This window comes from Typopeltis vanoorti, chromosome 17, assembly GCF_054136105.1.
Source record: "Typopeltis vanoorti isolate ZY-2024b chromosome 17, IOZ_Tvanoo_1.0, whole genome shotgun sequence".
NCBI lineage: Eukaryota > Metazoa > Arthropoda > Arachnida > Uropygi > Thelyphonidae > Typopeltis > Typopeltis vanoorti.
In genome coordinates, this window is record NC_143565.1 from 93,467,761 (window position 1) to 93,492,021 (window position 24,261).

General features: G+C 33.4%; 1 protein-coding gene across 1 annotated transcript in view; it reads left to right on the plus strand.

The window, feature by feature from the left end:
• The window catches only part of LOC150097646 (IDLSRF-like peptide), a 109,702-nt gene extending 88,444 nt beyond the window's left edge, over positions 1 to 21,258 (plus strand). Inside the window, exons 2-4 of the mRNA XM_090407423.1 lie at positions 12,273 to 12,413; positions 16,842 to 16,994; positions 20,914 to 21,258. Coding sequence (XP_090263549.1) covers positions 12,273 to 12,413; positions 16,842 to 16,994; positions 20,914 to 21,107 — 488 coding nt within the window. The 3' untranslated portion in view covers positions 21,108 to 21,258. The remainder of the gene's footprint in view (positions 1 to 12,272; positions 12,414 to 16,841; positions 16,995 to 20,913) is intronic.
• The last annotated feature ends 3,003 nt before the right edge of the window (positions 21,259 to 24,261 follow it).

Consider the following 24,261-nt stretch of genomic DNA (forward strand, 5'->3'; position numbering starts at 1 on the left):
TTCATCTAAGAATAAATAAATGGCATTTACATGACCATTGTAAAGTTCATTAAAATCTGAAAAAGGAAATGATAAACAACTTTACTCAAAGCCATCTTGCAGCCACAAATATTATCAAGAAGCACTGCTGCTATAGGTTCTTTGCAGTCACGCTAACTTTACCAATTGTCAGGCACGCTCTAATCCTTTCAGGTAATATGGAACTAAATTTTGTGATTAAAGCACAAAGTTATTTTGTTTAGATAACTGCTTTTTGGCTAAGCAGAACGTGGACTGAATTAATTCGCCATAAATAAAAGAATAATGTTGGGGAAAATAATAAAATAAAAAGGAGGAGGATGTTAATTTCTGCTGGCAGATTCACAAAAACTTAAGTTAAAAAAAATCACGTGAACAGAAATAGACTATATTTTCAAATATCCACAAGCAGCTAAAATTCGAATAATTTTTCATTATCTGCGTCATTTACATTAAAATCTTTTTTAAAAAATATTTTAAAAGAAATTTTAAGAAATTTTTTAAAAGAAATTTGTGCTTCATATTTATAAGCAAAATTCAAATCATTATATTAAGATTTAAAAATATGCACCGTGGATATCTGTGATTACTGAACAAACAAGACAGAAACAAAACAAAATTTTGTTGCTAATGAGATGTTTGTATTATAGGGTATGGATAAATTACTTTTAACTTCCTGAAAAACAAAAACAAACGCACGTTGCAATTCACAAGGAACACAATAATGGTTCTATGATAATGACATGAATATTGCATTTTCGTTCTTAATTTATTACCTAATTAGAATTGTAATTTTTTTCACAGAATTTTTTTTTTTTTTTTTTTTTTCACAGAAGCTACAGGAAGCCATTGCTAAGATCGAATTGAACAAACCATCTCACTTTATTTTCCCCCTTCCTTTTCTGGACTGCAAATAAGAATGCCGAACATAAAGAAATTTTCTTTACCTTTCTAAGGAGTTCTTGACACAACTGAATAGCACTAAATTGAGCGATTTGTAATAATCCAATTCTGATAGGTTATAAGTAATCATAACTTAGCTTTCGGTATCTAAATATTTGTTTAAAGCGTGTTTACAATGATCTTATAATGGTACATAACAAGTGTGTCCTTCGGAATGAATTTATTTTGATAAAAATTGTTCATTGTGATGTTTATTCAAAAATTGTCGAGTTTCGGCGGTCTAAATTCGATAATGTTTATTTTCTCAATAAATTCATTCTCTGCTTCATCTTTAAGCTACTAATGTGTTAATGGGTTTTAAACATTTCTTGTTTAGGATTACTATGTGAAAGTTATACAAATTCGACGACAAGTTGGCTTGCAAAGGAAAGCATACAACTGTTTTGCTAACAAATGTCGTTGCTATGCAACAGTGTTCAGTGTTGTTCACTGAACTGATTACTAAGTTATCAGGCTAGGAATATACAGTAGCGAATGGCTGGATTTAGTAGACGTTGAAGAATGCCTTTATTATATCAATAAATTGTGTGTTGCTCTTCTCAAGTCTCAAAAACCATGGACTCACACAAATGCATATGCTAAAGCCATGACGTGTTCGCGTGGGCAGACCAAGTCACGAAATGTATGTTTTTTATGACACTTTCAGATCATTATTACCATACGTGTTTTCTGTTTGCGAGGCGAAAGTGGAATATTCCTAGAAGACGTCATCTCTAAGGAACATTTGAACTCATCTACGAACATGTATACAATTATCTACCGCGATAACAAATATTAAGAGTACATCATAAATCTAAAAAAAAAAAGATTTAAAAAATTATAAGGAAAGTTATTTTAAATCTTTAATAATATGAAGCACACAGAAAACAAAATATTCCACTCGAAACCGCACTTTTTGCACGCATCTGAAATAAAATTGTTGTCAATATGAGTGAAACAAATATATGCCATCGTCTTACAAGATACAACATTGAAATAGTTTGATTATAATGACCTTTTCATTAAAGTCCATTTTATTATATATTTTCAACTGACAACAACAACAAAAAGAAAAACATTTTTTTTTTTTTTTTACTAAACTAATCAATCTCCGATGTCTATGAGGCCAAAAACCTTAATCAAGGATTTTCGATCAAAGGTGAGTTAGCCAGTCTTTGAGGGTTTTTTCCTTCCAGAAACTCGGGTTTTTCGACCCTTACAACAAACAAACCGATCCTACGAACAGACATAGGATAGTACTGGACAAGGAAGGCAACGGGAAACCACCTTGATCTATAATAATTCCCTAGTAAAGTAGCATTACTAACCCACCAACCGGTAGGTTGAGGGAAGCACACACAATCAATTTCAAGAACCAACCGTAAAGTTCTCTGAAAATGAAAAGGGTCGTCAATGATGGGAATTGCTGTTTGTTTCCCAATACCTACTCCGGTATTGGGAAATATTATTGATATCCAACTTCAGGTTCAGTAGAATGCAATTTCTCTGTTCTCTTTACTAGTTGAACTTGGGTTATTGCCTATTTCGCTTGCTGTTTAAATGGCTGCAATAGTATTTACCATTAATTTAGGATGTTTGATAATATTGTAACAAAGTCGCATGATTCTGAAAGATACATTAACACCCAAGCATCCTTTAGCTCAGGTGGTAACGACGATCTTTGGTTGGGAAAATGTGAGTCGTTACCAGCTGAGCTAGAGACATAAAGAAAAGATTTTCTATAAGAACTTTTCCAGATGAAACGGAGTTAGCTGGTTCCACACTGAGGTGGGAAGGTTATCATTCTTTTCGGAAACTGGGATTTTACTTCATCCCTGATTACAATCTGGCAAAAAATAATCTTCATGAAGGGGTGCTTTTGCGTTCGTCTCCTTTAATATAAATACATTTTTTTTTAGAAAAAAAAATTTTTAACAATGGCGTCTAAGGGAAAAACCACAGATCCTTCTCTGTAGCTTCCATTGCTCTCTAGACACTTTTGCATCGCTGAGTGAGAGTTTTTTACTCCGATCAGAGCTCTATACGAACAGCTTGTTTCCGCTACTCGGAATGCATCCATCTTATGAGAGGGACGGAGCAGATCGCTAAACTAGCTTGAGATCGTTTATGAAAGAGGACCTTTTTCGTTTCTGTTGGGACGAAATCTACGGATGCGTTATTATTATTATTATTATTATTATTATTATTATTATTATTATTATTATTATTATTATTATTATTTTGCAATGTCTCCAAGTGTAATTCTGAATTGATTGCGGTACCTCTAATCAAATGTCCATTCAGTAATGTGTAAAACTTTCTGCTACCGAATAAATAAATTAAAAACACATTATTGGATAAAAGTGTGTCTCGTTCCATACATAGAGCAGTTCTATAATAATCGACCGTTTGCTCAATTCGGTATATTATTCTATTTTTTTATTATTATTCTATTATTTCTATTCTATATTCTATATTTATTATTATTATTATTATTATTATTATTATTATTATTATTATTATTATTATTATTATTATTTCACTTACATTGTGTAACCCTCAGAATAATAACCATAGTCTTGTATTATATCGGAATTATTACCATTTTGTTTTCTGAAAAAAGAAAAAGAAAAGAAAAGAAATAAAATTAAAAGGGCAATATTCCAGTTTTTCACAATTTACATTAAAAGTCTATTAGAATTCCTTCCAGGCTCAAGATCTTGATCTTCTTAAGGAGCGTGGCTCGAAACATAATATGTATAACCATGTCCACAAATCTATAGGAACTTCTTAGTAAGGGCGACCGGGGAAAACCCTTGCTCATTAACATTTAAGTCACAACATCTGGTCACAAGCAAAGATTAAGCAAGACAAATGACACAAAAGTATTTACTTCACAGCAGCCATTAAGATTTCCTCCCTCTTTATCCCCCCCCCGAGGAAAAGGAAAGGAATTAAGTCAGGCACACACACACACCTCCGTCTCCTTGAATGCTAAATGACTGCGAAGACCATTAGCGACTCAAAGTTGCCTTACAAATGATTCAACGTTAGAAAACGCAATGGGAAGTTTTGTTTGCGGTGTTAATAACTCGGTGGAATCCTGTTAAAAATTTTATGTGCACAAAAACTATACTAAAGTACGGTTTTTGTAGAGTTTTATAAATATATAATTGATGTAATGTTGCAAACCCATAGTTCATTAGCACTGAATGAGCTAAGGAATTTTATTTCGATTTTTATTAGCCCCCTTTTGTGTTTGTCCATTTTTTCGTTTGTTTGTAGGAGAAAATCTGATTTCCAGTTCGTCTTTGTGTGAGATGAATTCATTTTCTATAGCGGCTTTCTCCCTTACATGATGGAATTCAGATCCCTGTATTTCAAGATGGATTCCTTGTTAGGAATAACCAGAATTGTACGCTGTCCAAAGAGATCAACGAACCATACATAATGCATAAACACTAATCGATTATTGTAGAACGTAATCGTGAAGTTGTTAGTAATTTAAACTGTGCATATCAAGATGATAACAGATGAGATTTTATTTTAAAAGCTTTCAGAAATACAATCGAACAAACAGTTTTAATATAATTCAAAAGAAAAACAATGGCTTATCAGAGACGAGAAACAAGTGACATTTTTTTAATGTTTATAATATTTTAGAAAAAGAAGTTTCTGAATATAGAAGTTTAGAAGTAGTGTAAAGAAAATGTGCTACAGACAGATCGAAACGTACTTATAATGACACATCCATCTCAAACAAACAAACAAACAAACATATGAAGAATAAAGAAAACAAAGAAAAAGAAAACGAACTAATCGATAAATAAATAATCGAGATTATCGATTATTTGTTTATTGTTTTATATAGCTTATAAAAGGTAAAGCGATATAATTCGCTTTACACACACACACACACACGTGTGTGTGTGTGTGTGTGTGTGTGTGTGTGGAACGTTCTAGACCAGGGCTGTCCAAGCTTAGGTAATCCGAGGGCCGCATCCATTGCGTATCTAGTAATTCAGTGAGCAGCAGCGACACAACCTCGATATCTGAACAAACGAACAACACTAATTGAACACTAATCGCGCGCTCACGTTCCCCGTGAATACCTGGAGCACGCGCGTTGCAACCAAACAGTGTAAGAACGCTTCTTTGACACATCTTCTATTTGAAAAACACGTGGGTATGTTCGTGATGTAAAAACACCAAATAAAATTACTCATATGGAGATTATCGATTAGTGAAAGAATTAAAACATCAAATACGCATTCGATTCGAGTTGCTATTTTATTTTTTTGCTCTTGAAAATCAAAACCCACAGGCGAGCTTCACAAAATCGCACCGCGGGCCGCATCCAGTGCTTTGGACAGCCCAGTTCTAGACGATCAGAAGAAAGCCTCTCACAGGTTCAATACTAGTCGCCAAAAAAGAGGAGCGTTTTCCAAGTTTTTTTGTTTTCAATAATTGACGTTGAAATCGTTTTTTTTTTTTTTTTTTTTTTTTTTTTTTTTTTTTTTTTTGTCTTCCGGTTAGTGGAGTTTTTAACCACTCGACTCTGAAAAGCTGCCGCAAAACCCAGTTACTAGAACAATTTTTCAGAAAAATCTACTCTTCAGACATTTCTCTTTCAAACAATAATACCCGCTAAGGTTTAGGAACACGAGACGTTGCACTTATTTGTCGTATTCTCAGCCCGAAGTCTTTGAAATCTACAGAAGCCATGAACTCAACTATCGGTGAAGATAGAGGGTGAAGAGCGTCTGCCTATCGATTTCCAAAAGTAAGTAAGAAGTAAAAGAGGTCTACTTACTCCCTTGGGAATAAGTCATCAATTATCGTAAGTATTTATTAACAATCGCATGTAGAATAACACAATGTTATACAGAACTTACAATCCATCATTTCTCTACCTATTGGTCCGGGAGTGAACAAGCTTTTATGATGCGTAGTGGAAAATAGTTTTCACATTTTGATCACAGGCAAAACAACGACTTTTCAAAGCTTTTTGAAAGATCATTGTTTCAGTCTTCTTACCCTAAATTGTCTTTTGATGTCACAAAAAAATTTAGACCAGGGCTGCCTGAAAATGCACACAATGAATAATATCATTCCCCTTTAAAATGACCAGTAAATTTATTTTGTACCTGTAATTCTTGTGTAATTTCTTTTTAATATTTTTTAAGATTTGTAGATTATATTAAGATGGTGCATCTCTATTATGAAAAATTCAATTTCTACAAAAAGCTTTTCATTTTGCTGTTACAGCATATCACAGTTTCCCGACTCCTCCATCCTCTTTGGGGAGTCTGGAAAATGCGAGACTCTCTTGACGTCGTGTCTCTATAAGGTTCTCTGTAAAGGTCGCGTTGCAATAGCCAGCCAAATATAATTCTTTCTGGCTGCGCAAGCCACCATAAATATGGTTTAAAAATACAGAAAAATGCATCGAAAATTCATGAATAATAAACGCGAGCAAGGATTGTAAATTTTCAAACGGCAAAACAATGCCCATGAAAACCATCGTTTATCACGATATTGTCGAAACATTTCGTTGATTTTTTTTTTTTTAATTTTTAAACTGAATATTAATTCAAGCTTAGAACAGTCCAAGTAGGTCATGATTTTTATGCAACAGTCAGCCACAGTATGTGAAATATTTAAATGAAGTTATAAAGTGAATATTATTAAGAGCTGCGTGATCTGATTCGTGAAGAATCACGTGACTCAGTGACTCCATTACTGCAAGCTTACATCCGGGGCACACCTACTGATGGTTGTTTAGTTTATTACCAAATACCGTTATTATGATCAGGAATTTAGGATGTTTTTCATTATCTCACTGCACCCCCCCCCCTTTCCCCCAGCGGAAGAAAACTAAGGCAAGATTAATTTTTTTTTAAAAAAAAGAATTAAAATAAAAATAGGAAAATAAATCTAAGACGCTAGAAATATATAAATATTTCTAAGAATCAGCTGAGGGGAATTCATCTCGAAGTCTAATTGTCTACTTTAAAACAGACAAACCGTCCCTATACTAGATGTACTTAACAGATACTTCATAGACTTAGCGGCCTTATTGCTAAGCAAACAGCCATCTAATCCGTTTGCATCTCTTTTTAATGATGTTTTATTCTATTAAATGCTTATTACTTTCACAGTTTTTTTAGTTCGATAATTAAGCTAGCATTATATCTATGCCTCCAAGTTGTTAAAGAGAAAAAACACTGTTCATGTTTTTCTTGCGAAGCTGGAAGTTGTAGTCTTTGGAAGAAAACATTCCGAAGTCGATGAAACGGATGCAGATGGGATGAAAGGGGATTAAAAGTTGGTTAGATAAGTTTGAAGCTGGACAGTAAATAGCTGTTTACCAGCAATTACATTAGGTAATCACCTAGGTTTATATAAAACCCAGCATTATCAAATAAAAAATAAATTGTAATTATTAACAAAAAAATTAGCAATTTTGGCAACTACAACAGTTGAATATTCCACTGTTAATATCAGAAAACCGTATCACTTCCTTGGAAATTATCTAAAAAACAAAATTAATATTTAAAATTTATTAAATAGTAATATAAATCTCATGGTTTACAATTCGAAATGGTCCAGAAGCATATTTAAAAAAAAAAAAAAAAAAGAATCACCCATAACTCACCAAGTTTGTATTGCATAAAGTCGTCTTTAACGACTTTAATTCCTGTCCCCCTCCCCCGTGGTAACTGGTAACTAACTACACACTATTCCAGTTAGATAACCAAAGCTAAACTGTTTTGGCCATGGAGCAGTCTCTTTTATAACAACTAGTCTAAAAAAGATTAAATGAAATGAAATTTTAAATTAAAGGATATTAATTTGAAATACCTGTGTGAATAATTTTTTGAAGGTAAAGATGGTAAAAGACTTGATAAGTGTTGAAGACTTGAACGAATAACAAAAAATTCAATATTAAAAAGATGAATTGCGCAAACTATGAATTTAAACGAACTAAAAATAAAAAAAGGACATTAAAAAGAATAAAAACACTATAAGACAGCACCGTTAGAATCGAGTCAATCGATCGGGCTCATCTGTAGGTATGAACTGGTTTTTCTCCTGGATGCCCATTTTCCATACCACAACACAAAACCATCTTTGAACTTATTTTGGGTTTAGTTACAAATACACCTTAGTAGAAATATGAATTTGAGTATTTTGTGAAGTTAATGCCATTCTCCACGAGTCGACAAATACGTTTTTCCACTCGACCTTGGCGATTTTGCCAACGGGCAGACGGGACAAAGTAATTTTTTTTTTATTTAATAAAAAATAACTTTTTAAAGAAAAAGTTTTTTTACTTTACGAAAATGATGATGATGGAAAAAAAAAAGAATTAAAAATCAAAGCAATGGACTTACGTCATATGAACTACGTCATAGCAAATAATACCAAAATACCATGCAAAGAAAACCTAAGCAATAATAAAATTGAAAACTGTGTTTAGTGTGAGATTCTTTCATAAAAACAGAAAGAAGCAAACGCATGTGCCATTTGAGACGAACTTTTGTGTAAACAATGCTACTTTTCTTTCTCTCTCTCTCTCTCTCGAAGCGGTACACTTCAAGGTTCTCATTTCGCTGATGTGCTGGCAAACGACTTTAGTTCCTTCAGTCTTTCCCAAAATATTGCTCTCAGAAAATATTGCTCACTAAGTACTCTCTATAGTTTAGGCTTAAAGGTAATACGATTGTCTGGAAAATCCCAGTTTAACAGCGTCAGAAGAGAGCACGTAGCCTAAACTACGTCATAGCAGTTTATTATTATTATTATTATTATTATTATTATTATTATTATTATTATTATTATTATTATTATTATTATTATTATTATTCCTGACACCTCCAAGGAGTCCGAAGACTCATCGCGGGAGGACACCTACAACTGTCTCAACCACTACACCGAACCACTACTACGAATCATCTCCATCAACGCCATCTACCGCCCACCATTTTACACTATACAATACTGTTCACTCAATAAGGGAGTGGCAGTGGATTTAACTTGCAAATTTGAGGTTCAATAAAATTTGAGAGCTTAAATATTGATAAAAATATAGTTTTGTACTTATTAAAATTCATTCATATAGTAATTACATCTATTTAAACAAAAACGTTTCACAATTGCTTGAAATGGCTATTTACGTGATTTATGTGAAATTTGGAGACGCTCACAAATCTCCCATTGCCCGTAGTTATCGAAAAATTGTAATGCAAATGAGTTCAGTTTCATGGAAATCAAATACGTATGAGTTCATTATTTAAGAACGATTTGTTAGGAAGGGGAAAGGGGTGGTATATTTTCATGTAAAGAACGGTGCGACGCTTAACTGTACTTCCGTTATTCCAAGATTTACGAGCACAAAAAGAACTACTCATGCATATTTCCTATGAATTTTAAGTAGCTTGAAGTGAAACATACAGTAATGTTTCACTATGGCGCCATCTTTTGGTCATAGTGAAATATTATTTAAAAATTGTGTCAGTTTAACTTTTTGCTAGATTTTTTTTCTTCTAGTTCGAATAAAGTTTTTAGCAACTGCTTGTTTTTCTATTCGAATTCAGATCTTTCTAAACCAAGCAGTGTCGTTCTTCTGATTTTGTTACGATGATGTAGCTCAAGTTTTTAGCAACTGATCGAAGTGCATTTTGGAAAAAATAAAATAAAATAAAATAAATTCACAATTCTCAGATATTACCGCTGCTTTATTCTTTATAGAAATGCTCTTTATGTGGTATCGTTTATATTTAAGATAAAATACTCGCTAAGAAAGACAGTAACTAAAAAAATTTTATTTGGGGTTAATAAACTCCATTTGGTTTATAGAAAATAAACGGTATAACCAAAGACTGAAAATATGATTTATTAGGCCAAGAAATAAATGACTATCTCTTCTTACACCTCCCTGTTCACAGAAGCTTCGCAAAATTCGATATAAGGTAAGTGTAGATAGAGTACCGGGTGATTACAACAAGCAGTTCGCGAAATCAGAAATCTGCACATCATGCGATAACAAACACCTAATTACAACATGCAAATGTCGTAAGCTCCGTGACAGAAAGTAGGACTGATAAACTTTCTCCATGCATAAAGTTATGATACTTGAAAAATAAAGAAACGCTGAAGCACTTATGAAAACACCAAAAACCAGAAGAATGCAACAAAATCTCAATACTTTGTCCTAAAAGATCTTCATAAGTTTTATCGAGTTATAGAATGCCTGTCAAAAGCAGGAAAGGCCGTTGATGGAGTTACTAGATGAGGGACTCCAGTTACTAGGTGATGGAGTTTCCTCTGGCTAAAGCTTAAAAATAAAAGGCATGATATTAACCATACTGCAAGAGCTACTTCCACACTAACATGTGGATATCAGTTCAAGGAAATGAGCCAGGATACTTCAGGAGTCTGTGCCTTCTCCTCGTGATAGCCCTCCTCCTACACACACACACACGCATACGCTCGCAACAAACATACACATTGTCTAATTTGCATACGTCTTGAAACCTGGCTTGAAAAGTACAAGAATCATTAATCCATATCGATCTAAATCTAGTAAATCCGATTCCGTTAACGCCTTTTATTCCCCAAAGAGTGTGGGCAAAGCCAATTTAGCCTTAATTAATTTTCGAAGACTAGTTAGCAGCTAGCCACCACCCCTTAGCAAATCCCAGAATAGCTGACACAAGACTATTCATTCCTTTAATTAGCACTTGGGGAGGAGAGTACGGCAGACAACTGCCGCCATCTCGTGGTCTCAACCCTAACTCTTTATATATTATACATTGAAGAGCGTGAGTCCTGAGGTCAATTTTCTTGAGTTCATGAGAAACCGAGTTTTGGGGACAAAAAACGTGCTTACCAATCCCACAGATCGACTAACTCGGGAGCCGATCGAAAAAAGAAAAGCTAAGAAAAAGTTCCTCTAGTTGTCGAACAGTCTTTCTTCGGGAAGCCTAGCACTATGGATGCAAACGTCATTTCCATAGGACTAATCGGCCTTTGATATAAAGCTATACAAATGTTGATTTAATAGAATAAAAATACATATATATGTTTAACAGTGTATTAATTAAATGTCTCATTCTATATTAATTATAATGTCCATAATCATAATGAAATGATTCTGCAATAGTTTTATATAAAAATAAATAAAAATTACTTATTTAAGGTAAATATATTTTATTTATGTGTAATACAATCATATCCTATATAATATGTGTGATATTGAATAGGAGGTTGACGTTTTGGTTTTGATCTAATAAAAGATAGGTAGTGGATTAAGGATTTTTGTGTTTTGTTCTTTACAAGGTCTTGATCCAATTATATCTGCATCGTTGTATGCAGGTCTGGTAGCCTGAGTTTTAGGGAGATATTGAAATAATAGAATGAGCGCAAAAAGTTCATAACTAAGATGATATTGGGAGTAGAGAATGTTGAACGATGGTAGATTAAAGGAAGTGTGGACTGCTGTGGTTTCAAAATAGGCGAGAAAGAGTAATGGAGACATATCGGTTGATGAAATGAGAGCCATATATTGGCTGAGGAAGTGATGCACGGACACTGACGGTGAAAGATTTGAAAGAGACGAATGAGAGATATTGAGATAAAAATGGACCTCCTGGCGATGAATCTTTGGACTCCACTGAATACACGATTACCATGAAAATATAAATTTAAATAATATATTCACGGACGATCATCAGATAAACGTGCTACTTATTATTAGGTTATCAGATGTTTATCAGAGGTTAAAGATGTTTATTGAGAAAGAGGATATGCGGTTATTTATTTATAATATGATGACACAACAGCCGTGAGGCCCATGCGGGTTGATAGGGCACTATCTTATAACACCAATATAATACTATTGGTCGTAATGTACTTCCTAAATAAATTACATGTGTTCTTCTGACCGATTTTCCTCGAAAAACCATTTCCGGGAGGGAAAATCCAAATCCTCCACCTACGTATGAGTCTGGTAACTTACTTTCAGTTGAAAAGCTAAATAATACTATTTGGCTTGTATACAGTAGTGTTGAGTGCTTGTTTCAAGTCGATTTAGCACATTCTAAATTCATATACCTTCTTAAAAAGGAATTCCGACTTCTCTTTATCATTTCTTCCTTCAAGTTAGATAGGGTAAATGGCCCCGCCTGCTCCCTATATGGGAACAAATAGGCGTTAGCTGATTTTTTTTTCCTTCAGTTCAAACTTCTTAAACTGATTAGATGCCTATTAACATTCTCACTGATTTTTTTTTTTTTTTTTTACTCTAGTGGATGCTGACAGATGCCACCCAACGCAACCATTCCGTTGTCCTGGAGATTCTACCACATGTATCTCCATCCAGTACCTCTGTGATGGTGCTGAAGACTGTAAAGATGGTTATGACGAAGATCCCCGTCTCTGTACTGCAGGTGAGTATGTTGTCTACAACAAACAAACAACTCTCGATTCTATAGCACACTTTGTTCTCAGAAATTAAAAAATTTTCAACTTGATATAATTAACAATCGATTCGTTATTGTTTTATACTAGGTTAAAAGATGAATATTGATATATTCATCGATATATACAGGGTGTTCGGGATAAATTTGACATATTTATAATTAATTATATTTTTCCGTAAGTTACATGTATTAACACACACTTCTCTTCATTTAAAAGTTTGGACCCTTCTTCATTCATATACAAGATGTCAGAAAGGATGGATAGCTGGAACCCACCTGAATCATGGAAGAGAATAACTTGTATCATGATGATTCGTGCCCGCCATCAAAATAAGGATATTACGACTGCTGCCCAATGCTCCCTGAATACAGTAAAAACAATCAGGCATGAACTAGAGACTTGCAATGGTGACTACGAGGATGTAGCAAGAAGAAAGATCCCTAGCAGACGATCTGATTGCGTTCGTACAGCAGAATTTCTCGCAAATCTGCAGGAACAGGTGTTGAAGAACCCTGGCATTGGAATTCGGGCTTTGTTCGTGGAGTTGCTAACTGTAGTCAAGCCCTGGATAACAAGGGTAGCCAATGGTAGGCCGTATGTATGGCAGCAGGATTCGGCCCCTTGCCACACCTCTGGGAAAAGTCAAAAATGGTTGTCTGAAAATTTCTACGACTTCACCAGTCCAAATGTTTGGCCTCCAAACTCCCCAGACCTTAACCCCATGGATTATTTTGTATGGGGCGCAGTTGAAAAAGACACCAATCGCACTTCCAGTAATACAAAAGCCCAGTTAATGGATAAAATTAAAATTAAAACAGTTTTTGCGGCCCTTCCCAGGGAGACTGTAGCATCAGCTTGTTCGAGGTTCCGAAGCAGAATTGAAGCTGTGATCGATGCTAATGGTGGTTATTTTGAGTAAATCTTGTTGATAGTATTGTAATTAACTCTGCCTGTAATGTTTTTTTGTCAATTCATTAAATTTAATAGATACAAAGAAGATTTTCTTTTTCCTTACGAAACTGTCAAATTTATCCCGAACACCCTGTATATAATGAATTTTAGTTTCATTATATCAAACATATCATTGGACTATTTCACTTTTGCCATTATTCAGTTAATCTTTCAGCAGTGATTCAAAAACTGACGCTAAATTGTAACACCGGAAAATTTAATTCAGATGTTTTCGTACTTTAAAATTCCAATAATGAATTCAATCTTATGTGAAACGATAATAGAAACTTGCCACTTTCGAATTAAATTATTTGATTAATTATCATATTCAATTATTTGTTACTTTATCTTAATAAAAGCACTATAGATGGCGCCCCACAGCCTTTTTAAAAGATGTTCTTTATACTGTATTTTTTTTTCAAGATGTCCATTACTCACTTTCACATGCATTTTTTCTTTCAAAACTTTGGGAACTTTTAACAGTATCTATTCTAAAAAAAAAATAAAGAAAGAAAGCATTTCTTATTCAGCTATTGCACCTATGTGGCAGCAACATACCTCGATAGCAATCATTCATCCGTTCCAAGGAAAGCTGGCCAGTCTTATGTCATATAGATTTTTCTCATAATGCAATGCATTACGTAAGCCTCGATCTGAGCTCATCTATTTTGTTCTACATTCGTGGAATGTTCTCTATCTACTGGAGAACGTTCAGTAATCATAAAAAAAAAAAAAATAGGAATATAGATAATCATGTTAAGTGTGTAGAGCACACTGTTTTAGGAATATATTTACGATGTCTATTTAAATATGAAACATGTGTGTCTGTGAGTGACAATTTCCATCAAGAGTGGTAGAGTTCTGACAGTGATTTATTATTGTTATTATTACTTATTATTATTATTATTATTATTATTATTATTATTATTATTATTATTATTCAGTCTTCCATGTTTCTTTTTTGATTTTTCTTTTTTTGAATGATTACAATCTAAACTTTGACTGCATTATTTGAAAGCTTAGTTGAACTACTGATATCGCGTAAACATTTGAGAAGGGAACGATTAAACCAGCTAGAATAGAATTACAGGTCTTCTTACTATGTTGCTGAGTTTGTACGCCTACCGACCACTGAATTAGAAACTTTCATTTAATACAGCGGTTTTCGTAAAGACATGCGATTGCCAGTACCGATCCTCTTCAATTCACTGCGCATAGCTGGGTGAGATACGGGTCTGAAACAGCATTCATTCATACATCCGTACAAGCTTCTCAGACAACGGCGATCTCGTTCCTAACAGACTGTCTTAGGACCACAATCACGCTTCTTTTACAAGCAATGTGAGTTATTTTTCCACTGATTAAACATTCGGGATATTTCGCTTTTAAAAAATTAGTCAACTCTGCTGTTTTGAAAATCGTGGCTCCAGCCAGACTGGCCCCCACAATAAGCCCTTTAAGAAACTACGAAAGATCCTTTGTAGAATACTGACCAACAGTATTCTTCAATAGTCGCCTAGAACGCGTGGTGACGCAAGTGACCAAGTATTTTGCATATACGTTGCGAAAGTGATGTTTACGTATTGTATAAAAGTTTATAATTCAGTGACCGGTATGTGTATATTAATCATTTCACCTATATCACGGTTGAAAGAACGAAGGGACATTGCGCCCTTCGATATTGGAAAAGACCAGTTAGGTTCGTGTAGTGAAGGGAGAAATGTTTATAATGAGCTTTTTCAATTGAAGGTGAGTTAGCCGATCTCATACGGAGGTAACAGGGTTTTTCTCCCTGAAACTTGAACATTTTCAGGGAGGATATATATACGAGTATATATCTCCATGTTTGTTGAGGTCTCCATTAAGAATGATGGCGGTTTAAATGCCGATCGATTAAAAGTATCTATCACCTAGAAGTTTTCATAAACATCCATTCAGGGTAGGAGTCGAATCCACTTGTAGTTGGATACAGCGTCCACTCTACAAGCCGTCCGAGTAAACAGCGCCTTTCTAGAGTGGAGACGCTATCCACTCGGCCAAAAGGCCGCAAAATACGAGAGTGGTCTGAAAAGTTCTCGGCCGAACAATGAAAAAACGAATTTATAATTTCCAAATTATTTTTATTTTTCAACATAATCTCCCTTAAGACTAATACATTTATTTCGGCGATGCTCCAGCACCATCATCCCGTCCCCGTAATGGTTCTCAGTAAGATCTGCAAAATACCCCTCTACAGCTGCAATCACCTCTTGATTCGAAGAAAAACGCTGACCAGCGAGGAAGAGTTTTAGTTTTCAGAAGAGACAGAAGTCAAAGGGAGCCAAATCTGGGGAATAGGGTGGATGTTCCAACAATTCATAGTGCAGATCCCTTAATTTTCCCATTGTCAAAACACTTTTGGGGGCAGGTGCATTGTACTGATGAAAGATGATATTTTTCTTATGCAAACCGGGTCTTTTCTGAAATTTTTTCGTCTAATCTGGTTAGAAGATCGGAATAATATTCACTGGTTATTGTTTTACCATTTTCAAGATAATTAATAAACAAAATGCCTTTAGCATCCCAAAACACCGATGCCATGACTCTTTCCTGCTGAAGGAACCGACTTTGTCTTTTTTGGCCCTGAACAACCGGCTTCTGTCCTCTGTTTTGACTGCTGTTTGGATTCTGGTGTTTAATGGTGAGTCCAAGTCTCATCCATAGTAATAAATCAAAGCACAAAATGAGTTTTATTCTTGTTAAAACGCTCCAAGTTAGTTCAGAGATTTTCATGCGAGTGCGTTTTTGACCAACACCATATCGTGCACTTGTTCAATGATTTCTGGTGTTTACACTTTTTGGACGTCCTTCACGTGAATCATCTTCAAGGCTGGTATGGCCACATTTAAACTCGGCAGCCCATTTCTTAATTGTCGAAAACGAAGGAGAAGAGTGCCCATAAACTTTTATGAACTTCAAATGAATTTCTTTTGTCGTTAAACATTCTTTTACAAAGAATTTTATAACTGCACAATACTCAATTTTATCCATTTCAAGGGATACAGACAACACTTTTGTTCAGACAGCTGTATAGAACAAACTACTGATAGAATGACTTGCAATTTCGCATGGATGCTTATGACAGATATACCAATTTAGAAATAAAATCGTGCCGATAGTATTGCCATCTATGGTCGAGAACGTTTCAGACCACCCTCATATATAGTGGACACGCAGAAGAGATATGAAACGCTTCTATGAATGAAGCAAGCACGTGCTCACTTTACTCACTTTTTTTTATGAATCCCTGTACAGTTAAGACGTTTTCCTGTACATATGACTAAGGAGTTAAGTATAATATTTTTTTTTCAGTCGTTATTTTATATTGCTAAGAAACAAATGAAATTATGCATTGCTAGATAGTTAACACTCCCTCTCTCTTAAATCTGTTATATTTTTTGTAGCAAAACGCCCACCCGTAGAAGAAACCGCCAATTTCCTGCGAACTTTGCTAGCTAATCATGGTCCAAACTTCCTGGAAAAACTGTTTGGTACCAAGGCAAGAGATGCTTTGGCTCCTCTAGGAGGTGTCCAGAAAGTAGCTGTGGCTTTATCAGGTAACTGCTATTTTTTTTTTTTTTGTCTATCTGTTGCATTTATTTATTCTTTATTTTTCTTTATCTAAATATCATTTCCCAAGTTAAAGAATTTTCCAATTCCAGTACCAGAAAATACACAATTCAGATCACGTGAGCAATTCGAAATTTTAGAAATTTTGTTTTCCACAGTGTCTTTTTACAAGTCAAAGCAAACATCGGATCAAATTTCAAAAAAAAAAAAAAAAAAAAAAAAAAAAATCGGAGGCCATTCTTGTCACCAAAACATTCTTTAATCAGTTAATGCAAATATTAACCAGCAGGCATTCCAACTGCAGCAAGTAGTGGCATCGACGGATTCATTACTGAAATAGATTGCTTTTCCTTGAACACTAAAAAAATGGAGGAAAAAAAACAATTCGTTTTCGATGAGAATGTTTCAAGCTTGCCAATAATCAGGAAAAAGTTTTTCTCTCTTCGAGTAAAGGAGAGAGGAGAAAAAATACTTTCATTAGTGTTAAGTACTCAAAAGTTTTTCGTAACATCTTTCATCTAATTAAGAACTGGTTTAACTCTTAACACTTAGAAATAATTGGGAGATGTCTACAAGGAGTCATTTCTCTCTTCCATGCGACAACAGAATAACAAGACTCTTTTGGTAGAGTATGGTTTAATGCTATTCAAATCACTTAGAGAAAATAAATTTAATTAGTAGTCTTAAAATACTTAAATAATATCGGAACTAACACCATTAGCTCCATTAATGGTGTTAATTTTGATTAAAAAAAAATCAAGGTTTATTTGTTTTATTTGGGCTATAAAACTAACAAATAAGCAGTATACATCTAAAGCAGGACTATATTTTCCTCACTTTATGGTCTTACCTTACCTTATGGGGGATAAGAGCGGCAAAACGTTTCTATCTTTAAGTTCTCCACTATAAAAAAGTTCCACAAGTAAAAATAAGTGTTTTAATCATATATTTTTGCGCGCGCACTCTCCTTTTTAATATCCTTTATCTATCTTGCTGTGATACGTAATGATTCTTGAATACATCCCAAACTGTCAACAGATCTAACTACGACTACAATATTTTTTTCTCCTAATCGATATTAATCTGTGGGAGCGAGATATCTTTTCATATTGACATTGAAAATCAAAACCTAGCCCTAAATGTTCGTTCGATTGGGTTTTGATACAAAATACAGCCTCACAAAAATCAGTTAATGAAATTTGAATAGTGAAATATGATAAAAATTACCTGCTACAATAAATAAATGATATCAGTAATTTTTAAAGTATACTAAAATGAATAATAAAAGCAACATTAAGTATCTATTTATAAAAATATCTGAAAACCAAAGCGCAGTCTAAAGAATAAAAAAAAAAAATAATAATAAAAGCAGACATTTCACAGTGATTCCAGGCAGACGAACTATGTACGAAACTAATGTGATACTAATGTTTAATACTTTATATGAAATGCTTTATATGAAATTAAGATTTTTTTAATCTTCAATAGCATAATAATACAATTAAAATAAGTATTTTAATTATATCAAAATATACTTGCCAAAATTCATCAGAACTAAACTAGCTATCCTATATAATACGCACTACGTATACGCCAATCGCTGCACCGCGTTTGGCGCTTGCGATGTGGAGCCTCTTAAACAAACAAACAACATAGTAAGCCGTTACCGCAGTATCTAGTAAAGAGAAAAATCTGTCTCTTATTATCTATGTATGATGCTTGTATGTTTTGAAGAAGAACATTTCTTTTTGCTTCTTTCAAATAGGTTTTAAACTAACAGCGCATGGAGAAATAAAGGGCAAGTTGAACACAACAAGCAACAAAAAATGGCAGCAAAAAACTAAGCAACAGCATAAGTACAACTAGTGATAGTTACGCTTTCAACTGCCTCATTATTATTTTATTAAATATAAACACAGCAATTTCTTTGTATAATTATCGGTGTCGATGCAGAAATATAGCCCAATATTGAATTTTATTATCATTATTATTCTTACTATTATTATTACGACGTAACACTTCCAAGCAGGGGCGCGCCGGCCATATGTGCAATGTGTGCGACGCATACAGGCGTCAGGAGAGTAAAGGCGCCAAACAGGAGAAATACTTTTTAAAAAAATGTTTTTTTAAAGTGATTTTTTATTGGAGGGGGAGATAGGGGCGCCAACTTAAGTTTTGAACACAGGCGCTGGACACTACTGGCGCGCCCCTGCCTCCAAGTGAAGAGTTGTAGTTTTGAGAAGAGATAGAAGACAGAGGGAGCCAAATCTGGGAAATAAGTTTATGTTCCAACATTTCATAGTGCAAATCCCTTAATTTTCCCATTGCCAAAACACCTTTGTGGGCAGTTGCATTGTCCTGATGATGATTTTTTTCTTCTGCAAACTTGGTCTTTTTTCTCACGAACTTTTTCGTCTAGTCTGGTTAAAAGATCGGAATAAACTTATCGCGGGAGCACACTCTACTCCGTTACATACATTTAGCCGTCTTCCCTACTACTTAATTTTCCAACAACAACAACAACAGTACTATTACCATCAACGCCATCTACCGTACATCACCAACAACAGTATTTTTGTCTGTAAATAAATTGCATGTGTTCTCAAGGAAGATTTTGCCTGTGTGTATGGGGGGGGGGGGGGTGAAAAACAAAAAATATACCAAGGCAACCAATTTTTACTTCGCGATTCGCATTAAAAAAAAAAAAGCTAATTGGATTCATAGGAGCCAAAAAATAGTAAAAACAAAATGTGAAAATAATGTTATATTTTGCAACATGTTTTATTTCATTGATTCATTATTATTACTGAATAATTCAGATAACATTTTTAATTTTACATTAAAATATTAATTATTGATATAAACTGACCTTTTCTTCGATAACGATTTTTTTAAAAAAAACTGAAGTCTAACTTTTATTCGATACGTCTGACTTAAACAGATTTTAAAGATATTTTTCGATATATATATTAATTCCTTCCGGTGGCGTGGTCATGCTTTCCTATGTGTGAATATGGTTGATTTTGATCTTCTCTACCTCCCCTCAAAAGTTTGTACGTGGAATTTTGAACCACCCTGTATACTTTCTAGAACTCCAGCCTGCATAATTTGCATGAATGTGTTGCATTCTATGAGATTTTTCTTGAGTGTTTGGCAACATACCGCAACATAATCTCATCTGCCAGCGATAATGGGAAGAAGCACTGGTGATGATTCTTCCCTTACAAATTGCACTTTATTTCCCAAGTGTCTAATCAGGATTCTGAGCTGATTAGACACTTGATAATATGAAGAGAGATCTTTTCGTTAATGTTAGTATCGATAAAAGCTAGTGGACTTATCCTACACCATGAAAAAAAAAAAAAAAAACTCCACACACTTTACAGTTTGAGACAATAAAGTCTTGTTCTTAGCGTTTGCCGGTAACTGCCAGATCAAGATTCTCCAATCCGATGAAAATAGAATATACTGAGATTTGTTTTCAGTTTTAACACCAACAGCAACTGTTAATGAATATACTGTATAAACACTTCTTGTCGTGTTCGAAGTCGCTAAACTCTGTTCTGCCAGTTTATTTCAATCTAAACACGCTTACTGGTCTCCTTATATATACATCATCCTAGAACTCCATCCTGTTACATTATATGAGATATTTCTGGAGTGTTTTAATACCTTTGACAACGTACTGAAATGGCCCAAATATGCATATATCCTGTTGTCATAAACACTATAGAATAGTCGTAAATGTTTATGTCTATTAATGAATTGTGTTTAATAATAATAATAATAATAATAATAATAATAATAATAATAATAATGGTTGTTTCAAATCTCTCTCTCTCTCTCTCTCTCTCTCTCATCCATTCCCATTAAATCTAATCTCACCCTTATTCTTATTTCTTTCAGAGAGCGAGACTTTAGATGACTTTGGTAAAGCTCTTCATTTGATACGTAACGACCTTGAGCACTTACGAAATGTTTTTACGGCTGTGGAGACGGGTGACTTGGCTCATCTTAAAGCTCTCGGGATTCGGGATTCGGAGCTTGCAGACGTCAAATTCTTCTTGGACAAATTGGTAACCACCGGATTTATGGATTAATCTCCTTCCTTCACCTGAAGTTTTAAGATATCAGCTGTTTTTATAAGTTTCCTGCTAAACACCTACTACTGGCTTTTTGTACTTGTTAAGAACGATAGGGCATGATGCATTCGGGAAAATTACTGGCTTCTTACTGTATTGATTTATTACGTTTTGTTACGAAAGATTTTTTTTTTTTAATTTAAAAAGAAAAGTAATTTCAATTTTTTTTTTATTGGTGTTAAACAGTTTAAAAATTTATATAATTTGCTTATCTAGCATTGTTGTATAATATACTTTATATAACATATTTATTTAATTATTGAAAAATAAAATAATATTTGAGATTATCCGAAAATCAAAAACCTGAAAGTCGCATGCCCCCTATAGTTCATCACACAAACTAGTTCGCCAATGTATATATATTTAACAAAAATGATTAACGTCCTCTGTATTCATTTCCTAATGAAACCCTAAATGTTTGAAAGAGAAAAGCAATATCTAATGAGAAAATTATGTAGAAGGCTACATCTTTGTCTTCTACAACTCACTTGCCATCCATAGAATAGGGATATTATGTTCACAGCACCTGATCACATTCAAACTTAGCACATGTCTTGAGTCCAGAGAAAAAAAAACAAAATCAAAAGCGGCATTTTCGCCTATTGTGTAGAGACATGTGGTGTAGATAGGTAAAAAAAAAAAAAAAAAAGAGAGAACTATTTTGGCAAACTGTCAAGGGAGACAGAAAATGAATTTATCTCATTTAGAGAAATGTATGTAGTGAAATGTGCTGTCGTAGTTTTTTTGGCTGGTTGCCGGCGACAAAGTGTATATAATCTATTTTTCCTCGAGTTCTCCTTTTTGTTCGTTTTGCAACAGATGTGAATGTTCGATTTGAAGCGTCAGTTTGCATAAATATACGTCAGTTAGTTATAGTAGTGCATTATAATATTATTGTTTTCCTGTAGATCTCTCAAGGTTAGTTCTTAAAAGCAGTATAATCTTTACACGCTGTAGTAGTATATAGAACTTAGCAACGATTTCTGAAATCACACACACACACACTAGTTGACCATTTATTTCGGCTAGAAATATTTGATTCGACTCACGAAATAACATATCATTTACGTAATGACATATTAAAAGAATACAGTGACGTCAGACGCCAACCAAAAATAGCTTCCAGAGTAAATTGACATGTTTGTTTCATAATGATATATTTATGTTTTTATGATACTTGTTTTCTGTGGTAAATTAGTTGAATTATTTATAATAAACATTATTCATAAAGTTATAATATTTTAAGTTAATTATTTTGCATTTATTAATTTTAATTGTATTTTCTTTGGAATTATAAAAATTATTTTTACGATTTGTGATCTGATTTGGAATTTCTTCGGAATGATGGAGCGCGAATGAGAGTTAAACAGGTTTTTATTTTTATTTTATTATTTTTTTTTTAATATTCGTTCTCATTACAAAAACATGGAACTGATGTGATATAATCATTGAATTGTTATTTACGCAAGTGATATATTTAAATAAGCTTCCTGTTTTTAGGAAGCTTATTATAAACAATGACTTACTTGATGAGCAATATAAATATACCATCTACAAAACGTTTTGCTTAAAATTAATTTGAAACAAATGGTGATTATCCCTACAAACTGTGTCATTAACAAACGTTTAACTTTTGAACATAGGTGATCAACTGAAATTATACCGTCTCCATTTACTGTCCCGAGAAATTTGGCAATAAATATTTCGTGTATAATAAATACACCTTTATGACTAGCTTTCTGATTATTGACAACAGTTCTGGATTCTCCGTCTATATCTTCAAATCTATATTTATATTTAGAAGATATGCATCTCCACTTGGAGCTCGTAAAAGTAAAACCGACTGATGCTAAAAAACTGATACGTGCTTTCCTGTTCGAAAATACACCATTAAACAGAAATGTTTGCCATAAACTGAACAGCGATAACTATACACATTTTGTAGTAAATGTTAAAATTGTGAGAATACGAGCGGAAATCATAAACTTGTAATTGGAGAGTCAAAGTAGCATTTAATAGCCTAAATATTATGTGTTAAAAAATAAATAAAAGTACAGATTCCGACTGGAACAAAATCAAAATTTATTTAGAATAGTGCACAGATACGATGTTTACGTATTATGCATATATAAAATTAGATATTCATAATAAAATAAAAATATATATAAAATTACTTATTGAAATCGTAACGTAGTTAAATAGGATATGTAACTATTTAACCAGTACGATAAAATATATTTAAACATTTCTAAAAAAATGAATATTTAACTTTGTTACTTCTTCAAATGGATGTTTATTATTATTATTATTATTATTATTATTATTATTATTATTATTATTATTATTATTATTATTATTATTATTATTTATTGTGGTGAAAATGCAGGGGAGAAAGTCGTATGAAATGATAGTAAAAAATATCTGAAGGTCTCTTTGATTATCATATATATTTTAATCATTTAGAGCTATAATAGAAACTAAATCTTGGCATAGAAGTACTGTTTTAATCTCTCATTAGTATCTTTGATATTTGGCATAAAAAATAACGCACAACTTGTACGTTATGCAACCTTGTCTCCTATTCTCCTTCTCTTCCTCCCCTTCTTTTTTTTTTTTGCATTGTAGATTAATACTTCATTTAACACTTTTTATCAAAGGTTAGTGAAAAGAACCTATTTAAAATAAAAAAGCAGTATTAATTTTTTAAAAGCAGTATAATGACCTCTAAATGAATTCTCTCTGGCTTTTTTTTAAATACATATCAGATAAATAGCATGTTTTATCTGCAGAGAATGTAGCATTGTATATTTACATGTGTGGTCATAAATCGCTTAGCAAAATTTTGTAAGGCATCCAAATGAGCGTCATTGTTAAACATGGTCTTGGTGACTTTGCAATAACTATTTGATAGTCTAAGTTAGGCTAAAGAAACTATGCGTTCACATGAATCAAGTTTATGTTCAGCTACAGTTCTACTCTGTAATAAAATTTGTCTATATACATATATATATATATATATATATATATATGTATGTATGTATGCATGTATGTATATGTATGGAACTCTAACAAAACCAATAAATCAGTTACTAGCAATATGTTTCGTCTTCAT